At 38.1% G+C, this 12,117-nt stretch overlaps 1 protein-coding gene across 2 annotated transcripts in view; it reads right to left on the bottom strand.

Moving 5' to 3' along the window:
- tle5 (TLE family member 5, transcriptional modulator) overlaps nt 1-9,521 on the bottom strand; it is a 33,095-nt gene extending 23,574 nt beyond the window's left edge. The window contains exon 1 of one of the 2 annotated variants that reach the window (XM_051909917.1): nt 9,108-9,521. In XM_051909917.1, coding sequence (XP_051765877.1) covers nt 9,108-9,134 — 27 coding nt within the window. In that variant the 5' untranslated portion in view covers nt 9,135-9,521. The remainder of the gene's footprint in view (nt 1-9,107) is intronic. The other variant, XM_051909916.1, reaches the window with a different exon arrangement.
- Nucleotides 9,522-12,117: the final 2,596 nt, after the last annotated feature.

Here is a 12,117-nt window from a genome sequence, read left to right as displayed (position 1 = left end):
TTAATGAAGTGATGGAAACCTTCAAGGTTGCAAAGCTTAGTCTAATGATTTTAAGCTTTAGAGCAAATCCCATATTCACTGAAAAAAAAAGAAAACCACACACAGACGCACTCATGCAGCACAAGAGCCAAAATATGGGACAATCCCTAATTTGACTCTGCCTCTGTGCGCTTCTCCTTTGAGATGCAATTAAACCATTAAAAGGCTTTATACGCTGGTGGGCAAATTGTGAGTCTTCTGTGGCTAAATGGGATTCATCATTCCCGTAATTTACAGTTGTGCCTCCCACCCCACCGTTTAACAGAAAAAGAAATGTTCTAGAAAATTCTTTCAACTCTAATGTTGGCAGTTTTTTTTCCCATCCCAAGGGATTACATACAAAAGGCCCAGATGTAGTTATCTGAAGAGGAGAAGAGAGTCTTTTTATACTTGAATTACAGTAAATGTGGTTCAGTGAAATGCCAGCAAACCAAGAGGCACTAGGACCACTATAGCCCAATCCTCACCCATAGTCTTCCTGTATCTGATGCTATGTTTGGAATAGCATACTACTAATAGCATAGCACTGTTTCTGCCGTATGTAGTACGTGTACCACGCACAGTATACATATAGAACACTCAGTGGACTACTACCACATTAGTCAAAATGTGAGGTATACAACATGCTGTGTGGAATACTGCATCCCACAATGCAATGCAATCAACTTGAACTTCCATTTCTTGATATTAATTATTTGACCAAACAGGGTCAAAGACTCCAGACTAGTATAAGAGTCGTACAGATGAGGAAGGCCTTTGAATGAATGATTATTATAGTGATATTAGTGTATTAATTGCACCAAAAAGTCCATTTACCAATAATTAAGCATGATTTGACCCATAAACATAATTTAATTTTTGCAATTTAAAAACTTGATGATTTAACAAGAACAAACTTCTTACTTGGTAATTAAAGCCTGTATCCACATTAGACTTACACCGTGTCTACACTGTGACGCGTCAAATGACAATAGAACCCATTATAATCAGTGATATTGTCTACACTGGATGCGGTGCGACATGACAAATTCCCGACAGTAAACAGATTACCCATTCTATTTCTGACATAGTCCAAGTGCTTTGCAACGGTCAGTTTGTTGCGTTTAGCTGTTGCGGTGCGGCGTAGACACGGTGTAAAGAGTGTTTCTTCAAAGAGACAGAAGCATCATGGGGGCTGGTGAACCGGAAGCCACACCGCAAAAATAATGGTGGTGGCTAATCATGTCTGGGGCAGGAAGTTGATTTTGATGATTATCTCTTCACCAATCCTCGGTCACTGCAAATCCTCAACCTCTTTCGCTTTGGGAGAAATGGGGTTATCCCACTTCCCGCTCCAATCCGCCCTCATTGAGTCGTTTGAAAGGGAATTATTCAACTTTTATCACTTCAGGCACCGCACGCTCCCAAACACAAGCTTCCTCTCATTGGAAAGGCCGACGGTGGCAGTCAAATTACAGAGAAATAGCTGTCACACAGCATAAAGGATACACAACACAGTGGGTAGGGGGTAGTGAAAGAGAAGAGGATCAAGAGAGCGAGCGGTGGGAACGTCAGTCAAAAAGAAAGCGCAAACAGCACAGCGGCTCACGATTGAAAATTAAAAGCAGGCAGGTCAAGGTGATTGTGAGATTACAGACAGAACAGTAGCGATTGTGATTGATGCCATGTTGGTAAAGAGCTCGGCATGGGTCAGAGACTCCGGAAGACAGCCGATTACTCCTGACTCTGTAACAAATGGCACAGCCATGGGAGGCGAGCAACTGCCCACAAATAATGACCCCTTGGAAAGAACCCTGCAGACTTATGGACTTCACGTTTTATAGTTAAACCAAATTAAGGCCAGATTGGTTTAATTTACATTCTACTGCAAGCCTATTTATTTTATCACTATTTACTATTAGGGTATTTTGAATTAGCTTTTATTTTTAGTTTTCATTTTAATGTCAGTTTAAGTTCTGGTCAGTTTGTTGTGTGCTTTTTTTGTATTTCTATTTAGCTTCAATTTATTTCTATTTTAGATTTAGTGATATTAGTACCCCAACTTAAACTTATTATTTCAGTTTGTTGAAAAGGCAATCATTTTTTTAAATTTTTAAAGTTTTTATTTTATTTCAGCTTTATTTCAAATAATGAAACAGATTTTTAATCATTTTAGTTTTAGTTAACAATAATAACACTAATGCAAGTTAAATACAACTGGCCATATGTAAATACAAGAATCCATTGACAGCATCTGTGCACATTCTGACAAATACCAGACAACAGAAAGTGTGTTTACATTAATTCACGTATAATGGAACAAAATGTATAATATCATAGACTTCTGTACAAATACTTTATTATATTTGAATCAGACATGACAGAAAAGATTCAGTAAGGGAGTCAGTTGTTAGAATGACTCAAATAACTTTGAGACATGATTTGAAATTCATTACAAAACACGAAATTCATCATGATTTGGACGGTAGTCATCATGTTGATCATTGTTGTGTGCAACGAACATTCTGGTGTGGGAAACACCAAAAATTTTATGAACACTTCCCAAATTAATAAACCAATAAAATGAGGAAATAAAATATGTTTTTTAAACTTTTTTTGTCACTTTGCAACCAATTTCGTCACAATCTAAAGTCCTGCTACCACTGTAAGTGCATTACTGGTAATATTCTTCAATTTTTTTTCAAAATTAATTCATTAGTACCAGTGATATTATAATCAATTAAAACTAAAGCCATAAAATAATGCTTTGTTACTTAAATAAAATAAACGTTAACTGATGGTAAGTTTACATGACAACGATGTATTAAAATGGAAGTTTTTCCCTTGCGTTTCTGAAAAGTTTCGCATACAGACGACAACGTTGTCGAAATGATCTCCGTTCACACGGATCTGCAAGAATGACTATAAACGCTGTATTATTCATGCCAGGCCAGTAGTTGGCGATGTCACTTTGAAAGAAACACTATGAGCCTATAGACTGAACACGTAATACGCGTGCGCATGATGTCACCATTTTCAAATTCATATTTTTGTAGTTTACACAGAGATAACTGTATCGCTTTCAAATAATTTCATTTGCACTTTTTTTAAAAGTTTGTTTTCAGGCCCCCCCGAAAACGCTGTTGTTGTGTAAACGAACTGCCAAAACGCATAAAGTTTTCCATTTTTAGTTGAAAACGGTGTCGTGTAAATGGCCCCTGAAATTAAAAAGATTTAATGTTTTTTATATTTGGCTAGTTGCCAAGGAAACATCTCATTTTCATTTCTTGATGTACTAAAATAACTAAAACTGAAAGAAAAACAATACAGACTATACAAACATTAATAATAATAAAAATGACAAATGACGAAAACAACATTTCTAAAACTTTAAATGAAAATGTATAATATAAAAATAAAAACCAACTCAAAATATTAATAAAAATTATATTAGTGTCCCAATGATAGTAAAACACTGATCAGTACACAAGGACATGGTGAGCCTATGATAATTTTGCACTGCATGAGCTACAAGAAGTGTAAGAAGAGAGCTGCTCGTGGTCTTTGGCTGTGGAGGCGGAAGCGCTTTAGGAAGGGTTCTTTAGCCTGGTGTGTCTGTCGACAGGCAGGTCTGTGCGAGGTGCTGCCACATTAAACAGTCCCCCACCAGGCTGCTTTGTTCCAGACCGCTGCTTTACTCTGGGGCGCAGCTTTCCCACAGCGCAAGTCCATCACTGCCAGAGAATACTGATGCAGCCCGTCTGTCTCGGTGCACACGCACACACATCCAGAAACATGCGTGCAACATACAAAGCCTCTAAGCCACGAGCAACTGGCAAAAAACCTGCGCTAGTAAAAATAATCCTGCGACGCAATTATCCCAGCACGCGTCCTTCACACCAAAGGCCAGGAGGAACACAAACAGTCAGACAAGCTAATTAAGCCATCCATGCCTCGTCCTTTCACCACAGTACAGGCCGAGCCTATTCACAGTGGATGCAGTATTGTCAGTGGCTCTTTTGAAAGGGCCTGAATTTTTCATTTAATGCTAAAAATCAGGGAAGTAAAGGAATCAGTGACACCTATGTGCACTCTTTTTCCTTGTCCTCTCCACATACACTTTTTCAGGTGTTCGAAGACCTATTTGCGATGCTAATGAGCAGATTTGCCATCAACGACCAAGACATCTGCTCGGGAGTGTGTGCGTTACAATTTCAACCTCCACAAATAAACACTGAATTTGTTGCTGCTTATTTACCTGCTATTTGGCACTAAATTGATCAAAGATTATTAGTCATGCTTGCTAAGGCACGAATTACAATTGCTACATGTTTATTAATATTTTCTTTATTAAAATTTATATTTTATAGTAGAGCTGCAGAGCTAATCATTAAAAGATCACAATCTCAATTCAAACACCCACGTGATATTCCTAAATGTCCTAAATGACGAGTCGCCTGTCTGTTTAAAAAAAAAAAAAAAAAACACTGTTAAATATCTATTTGTCATTCAATTGTTCAAGATATTCATTCAAAAATGCTGATTCATCCAGTAATGAAACAAGTGAAATGAATGATTCAATGACTCATTAAATATACGTTTTTTTTTAAATAATTAATTCAGATTAAAATTAAACATTTTAAATAAACTGCCGCAATTCACATTTTTTCAGAACCTCTAGTAAATTACAGCAAAAAAATCATTCTCTATTTATCCAGAATCATGCAGCTCTATTTTGTTTTTATATATTAGCAGTGCTTGTTAAGGCAAGCATTATTATTACTAAACATTTCTATACTTTTATTAAATTACTTTATATACACACACATATGCATATCGCCAACTACTAGGGCTGCCCTCAACTGGAGATTTTTCTAGTCGTTCATTTAAGCTATTAGTCGACTAATTGCGCGTGTATATTAATAAGCCATAAATCATTTTGCATATATAATAGGTACAAAGCCTAATCACAGCTCAAACGCATGCTTAATGCTTGCCACAGCGCATCGGCAAAAATGATTATGAGTGTGTCATAAAAAAAAAAAAAACGCAAGAAGACCGTCTAAACATTTTTATAATTTATTGGTAATGTTTTGTGTTTTCTGCTGCGGAGGTTAAGTCGATGATGCTGACCCGTCATCGATGCAGTAGTGGATGCGTCTATATGCAGGTTTCATATGGATTACATATACTGAGAATATTTGTTTTCCATTTGAATTGGTTCGTTTAAAAGTAGACATTTCAAGCTTACTACAGATATATTTCTCATGTCTGTAAGGCATGTATATGCAGAGTTTCGGACTTGTAAAGTTGCTACTAAAATGTTTCAAGTGATGTCATATTTGAGGTCGATCAAAAAATTGTTGGAGATGCAGCGGCACTGCACAGACCGATCGGCGTATGACATCAAAGTATCGCGAGAGCGATTTGAGAGCATACGACTCCTTATGCTTTCAGATCGCTCTCGTGGTACTTTGATATTATACACTGATCGGTCTGCGCAGCGCCGCTGCATCTCGAACAAGCCTAATGTTTGGATTTTCTGCCGTTAACGATATGTCCATCACAGCCTGCGTGATTTCACCACTTCCTGTGGAGGTTTTTTTCTCCGACTAAATGACTAATAAAATTTTGGTCGACCAAGCCTTTTCTAGTCGACTAACGGTTAGTCGACTATTAGGGGGCAGCCCTACCAACTACCTCAATACTATACAGATTGCAATACATATGATACATGTATTTACGATATTATTGAGTCACATCTGAAACTGTAACTCTTGCAACATTCATTTTATTTTTGTCGAGCTGCACGTCTAAATGTTAATTTCAGAGTTTATTCATTTAGACCACCTTCTCCATTAATTGAACTGAGAAATAACATGAATGAAATAAAATGATAAAAAATAATGCAACATTGTGAGGGAAAAGCCATAAAATCCATAGTACTGACATATCTGAAGCACATTTTTGTCAGAATTATTTATTCTTTTTTTAAATATTCATATTTGTTACTTCAATATTATTTTTATTTGTTTTTCCTTTTTATGACAGGCCAGGAAATGGAAAAACAGACTAAACTGGCAAGTGACACGATCCAGAATTAAACTTTTACCACTGTACAAGCAAATAAAGTCATTTTTAAATTTTAGCGTGGCAAAAAAAAAAAAAGTAGTTGCAGTAGGCAATACATTTTTGGTCACATGCATAAGCATGCAGGGAATAAATGGCGAGTATGTGTGTGTGCGTGTGTGTGTCTAAGTTTATTTAATGAGCAAGATGTGGGACAACAGGGATTATCGGTCGCGTTGAGGGATCTGGGGAGGGAAAGACGGAGGTCTGTCCTGCTCACTCAAGCAGACTTAATAAATCTGCCCCGCAAGCTCCACCCAAAGCATCAGGTCGGGGGCAGCACACACACACACACACACACACACTGGTGCATGTACGTTTCTGTGCCAACTCTCGCTTCTCTTTCAAGCCATTACTGCAACAATGGCTTTCAGAAATGACTCCTTGAAAAGCCACAATCAATGGCGCACTCCAATTCACAAATCCCCACCATTATGACATCACTTGTCTGGATCTCGATTCAACGAACAAAATGGAGGACAAAATGCTATTAAGTGTCATCAGACATACAAAAAATGAGATATGGCTGCAGGTACTTACTACAGTAACGTTCGTACAACGCTAACTAAACATTTTCGGTATTTTAAAGCACACACAGCGGGACGCATTTCCAGTGTGTGGGGTTAAATCTGTAATCGCTGATTTTAACTTGGTAAGGGTTTGAAAATTTCATCACAAGGACACAAACCTTATTAGATGACCTCGGAAAAAACGGTCACGGTGGGCTTGCAAGATTAAAAGGGCTGCGTGTACGACTACACCAGGGTGAACAATTGAAGTCATGAACTGTTCAGGCTGGTCAGAGTAAACACCTTCTGTGTCAAGTCTGGTGAGAAGTCGTTGCTATGGAGTCACAGCGCCGTGGCAACAAAGTAGTGCCGACTACAACTGGGCCCACATTTTCACATGCTCCCTGTCGGCCCTTCATTATCAGGCTGTAAAGTAGCCCTACTATCTCAGCTCAAACACCTGAAAAATATGATATCTATCAGTTGAATGACCTATTTATCCAACAATTAGCCCAATGCAAAGAGGTCCTGATGTTAGTAAACGTGACATCAAAACTGATCCCATTTACTTTCTTAATGGGTCAATGACATACAAGGACATCCACAATTTAAAAAAAAAAAAAAAAAAAACCTAGTTAAAAACAAGTGCAAAGTTTGTGTACTCTTCATATGATGTTGAAAAACTTCTATTTTCAAGGATAATTTAATGACTAAAAATGTCATGTGGTTTAACCATCAAGAAAAATGTCAGAAGAGTTTATTTTTATTCTATTTTTCAAGGACAAAAGTATATTTTACAAATGTAAAAATTCATAAAAATCCTTGTTTTTTGGGGAGTCGCACCACATGACATTTTACAAACTAAACTAACCTTGCCATTTAAAGGTGAAAACGTGATTTTTGTGATATTATGTAAGATAAAAGACTTAAACGACACAAAATTAATTAAAAAAAAACAAAAAAAAAAACACATTTTTGAAAAGTAAACGGCTTTTTTCCATTATGAAATAATCCTACAACAAATACATGAAAAATGAAACATGCTCATCACAAAAGAGATGTATTCAAGTCATTGTATGTATAAAATGTATTTTAAGTCTATTTTTGAATAAATTAATAGGACAAAATAAAAAATAAGTTTCACTTCATTGACCTGTATGTCTCTGGTCTAATTGTGCACAATCAAGTCAGTCTGTAGAAAAAAAAAAAAAGAAAATTTTTTTCTTTTAATCTTTAATCAAAATGTAACAAATTGCTCCGCCTCTTAAACGACTTTCCTTTGCACATGACATCACCAAATCCACTTTACACTAGCCAATCAAGTGTCACCCTACATTTTTGCTCACTTAATATCCAGTTTCACTCAAAAATACAGCATTATGGACGTAAAATGGGTTGCGGATGCCATTTTATGTTTATTTTAAGTGGCGATCAAATGTGACAAGATAATTTTGTAAAGCAAACCAAATCATGCTGCTCATTGCCATCTTGTTCCTTACTATTTCCAGCCATACGGATTTAATCAAGAGCGCCTAATCAAAATATCTGTCATATTAGCTCATTAATCAGTAACAGCCTGCAGGAAACTTAACATGTGATGAGGTATCACAGTCTAGGCATATTGCAAATAGTCTAAACCCACTTTTAAATCACTTACCTGGGTTAGTTAGGCTGATTAGGAAGTGATTTGTTATGTGTAACTCAATCCATAAATGAGTTCATAAGCAGTGATAGAGACTCTTTACTTTGGCTAAAAGATCAAGAGGTGGTGCGCAACACACACCTCAGATGTGCTGTAGGGAACACATCTTGCACAGTGCAAATGCATGTCATTACAGATTTACACCTTCAGTTTTTGGCAAAAGTCGTGCTGTTCTTACAAAAAAAACAAAAAACGGTGTTCTTCAAAAGGCCTGTGATTGTAGTGTTAGTTAATACATGAATTTTGGCACTACTCCATTTCAGCCACTGGCAGAATGATGAGGGTTCATCAGAAAAGACTAATACAACCTGAGAGATGTCAACATAAACAACTGAAATCTCATAATTTCAAGCATTGTTGCAAAGTACAGACTAATAAACACATATAACGGGTTACTAAAATAATGCACCACATTTAGGAGGTTTGAGACTTAAGTTGCATATATTAATACACAATTCCCCAACTGTTAAATGTCACAGGCACTCCAAGCGCACAACATCTACATTGTTCCCATTTGCAAACAGTTATGCACTGCCAGATCACGAATTAGTGGATTTTAAGGCAAAAATGTGTGGTTTGGAAATATAAAAGGTTATAAAACGATATTATAAAATGTACGTTAAATATTTAATCTTTGCGATAAGTTTCAGCATACACGCACTTGCACGGATGCCTCTCTTGCCAATGCTAAGCTCAAGCCAGCTAACAACATCAACACAGCGCCAGCAAACGGCTCGATTTACACTCACCGAGTGCCTGGATTGTGGAAACATCATGTCAGTTTTGGTCTTCGGGGTCTTGCCTTCTCCTCCTTAAAGAACAGGGAAGCAGTTTGCTCAGTAGACGTATATATTTGTGTGTGTTTTCTTTGTTCCGTCGCTAGCTCCTGTGCCAGCTACAGGCAGCTCGCGCTGCTGCTATGGCAATAAAGCAGCCTGATGTGTGCCGCACTGAGCGCGCTCTTTAACACGCATTCGGCATGGAAAAATTATCTGTAGATGATTTGCTGGAATCTGCTGGATTGGTATGGTGTCTTTCCTTTCTCTTTCCACGTTGAGAATGAGCTCAGACAAGGGCTGGTGTCGCTCTCCTCCCTGGTTGGAGGAAATCGAGTGGCTGTGCAAGAGATGAAGTGGAGTTTGGGAGCTGATGGCTGCTGCTGGGTTTTTTTTTTTTTTTTTCATTTTTAATATGTAACAATATCAAAACGGAACCACCAAATAGCTCGAATATATCAAATTATTATAAAAATGTATTATATATATATAAAAATGTATTTTATATATATATATATATATATATATATATATATATATATATATATATATATATATATATATGTGAGATACTGTGTATATATATATATATATATATATATATATATACAGTATCTCACAGAAGTGAGTACACCCCTCAAATTTTTGTAAATATTTAAATATATCTTTTCATGTGACAACACTGAAGAAATGACACTTTGTAGTGAGTGAGTGTACAGCTTGTATAACAGTGTAAATTTGCGGCCCCCTCAAAATAACTCAACACACAGCCATTAATGGCTAAACCGCTGGCCACAAAAGTGAGTACACCCCTAAGTAAAAATGTCCAAATTGGGCCCAATTAGCCATTTTCTCTCCCCGGTGTCATGTGACTCATTAGTGTTACAAGGTCTCCGGTATGAATGGGGAGCAGGTGTGTTAAATTTGGTGTTATTGCTCTCATTCTCTCATACTGGTCACTGGAAGTTCAACATGGCACCTCATGGCAAAGAACTCTCTGAGGATCTGAAAAAAAGAATTGTTGCTCTACATAAAGATGGTGTAGGCTATAAGAAGATTGCCAAGACCCTGAAACTGAGCTGCAGCACGGTGGCCAAGACCATACAGTGGTTTAACAGGACAGGTTCCACTCAGAACAGGCCTCGCCATGGTCGACCAAAGAAGTTGAATGCATGTGCTCAGCGTCATATCAAAGTCCCTTTAAGACAAGTCATTTCACTCGGTGGCCATCTTTGAAACGCCTATCGGGCATCCAAGTGCAGCTCCTATCTCTCTGAATGGGGAAACATCAAATTCTCTAAAGCTGTTTGCCAAGCTTTCGATTAAATTTCATATTTGAAATCACTAATGAAATCTGACAACAACTGTCTCATAAATTTTGTTTCTAAACGGTCGAATCATGACAAAAAATGGTACTTTTCAGGCTGGATCAACGTAATGCGCATGAGCAGTCCTAAATGCGCGTCTCTTTCGGAGGCACGCGTCTGACTGTTTCTATAGAAACCGGAGCTTCTAACGGCCGCTGCAGTGATGTGATGACTTTACCAATCGCGATTGGCTCTTATTTAGAAGGCGGGACTTATTCCGCCATATTGTGCATTGCACTTTCTCCTATTCATAATAATACGAGTGACGCGTCTTGTGTTATTCTATAGTCCTTGGTCATATCCAGAGGTTGTGTAGACGTATGAGTGCTGCCAGCATTGCTGCAGAGGTTGAAGGGGTGGGGGGTCAGCCTGTCAGTGCTCAGACCATACGCCGCACACTGCATCAAATTGGTCAGCATGGCTGTCGTCCCAGAAGGAAAGATGATGCACAAGAAAGCCCGCAAACAGTTTGCTGAAGACAAGTAGACTAAGGACATGGATTACTGGAACCATGTCCTGTGGTCTGATGAGACCAAGATAAACTTATTTGGTTCAGATGGTGTCAAGCGTGTGTGGCGGCAACCAGGTGAAGAGTACAAAGACAAGTGTGTCTTGCCTACAGTCAAGCATGGTGGTGGGAGTGTCATGGTCTGGGGCTGCATGAGTGCTGCCGGCACTGGGGAGCTACAGTTCATTGAGGGAACCATGAATGCCAACATGTACTGTGACATACTGAAGCAGAGCATGATCCCCTCCCTTCGGAGACTGGGCCGCAGGGCAGTATTCCAACATGATAACGACCCCAAACACACCTCCAAGACGACCACTGCCTTGCTAAAAGAAGCTGAGGGTACCTAAACACTATTGAGCATCTGTGGGGCATCCTCAAATGGAAGGTGGAGGAGCGCAAGGTCTCTAACATCCACCAGCTCCGTGATGTCGTCATGGAGGAGTGGAAGAGGACTCCAGTGGCAACCTGTGAAGCTCCGGTGAACTCCATGCCCAAGAGGGTTAAGGCAGTGCTGGAAAATAACGGTGGCCACACAAAATATTGACACTTTGGGCCCAATTTGGACATTTTCACTTAGGGGTATACTCACTTTTGTGGCCAGCGGTTTAGACATTAATGGCTGTGTGTTGAGTTATTTTGAGGGGACAGCAAATTTACACTGTTATACAAGCTGTACACTCACTACTTTACATTGTAGCAAAGTGTCATTTCTTCAGTGTTGTCACATGAAAAAATATAATAAAATATTTACAAAAATGTGAGGGGTGTTGAACTTCTGTGAGATACTGTGTATGTGTGTGTGTGTGTATATATATATATATATATATATATATATATATATATATTATAGACATACACACTGTTTGGATTTAAATAGGCAAATGCTTAAGAGTCTATGACTGGATCATTATTGCTGTGATTATTATGTTTCTAGCATGTTATATGTTTGGCAATGGCTCTTCTAACTTTAGTGTAGCTTTTCATTTCTTGAACAACCATGTAGGAAGACACATCATGGCCATATTCCAGGATGACAATGTCAAGATTCCTTAGGCTCAAATTGTGCTCAATAAATGGTTAGGAGGGAGTATGAAGAATCATTTTC

This window comes from Ctenopharyngodon idella, chromosome 10, assembly GCF_019924925.1.
Source record: "Ctenopharyngodon idella isolate HZGC_01 chromosome 10, HZGC01, whole genome shotgun sequence".
Classification (NCBI taxonomy): domain Eukaryota; kingdom Metazoa; phylum Chordata; class Actinopteri; order Cypriniformes; family Xenocyprididae; genus Ctenopharyngodon; species Ctenopharyngodon idella.
The sequence above is the reverse complement of the archived record's forward strand: the minus strand, read 5'-3'. Positions and strand labels throughout refer to the sequence as shown.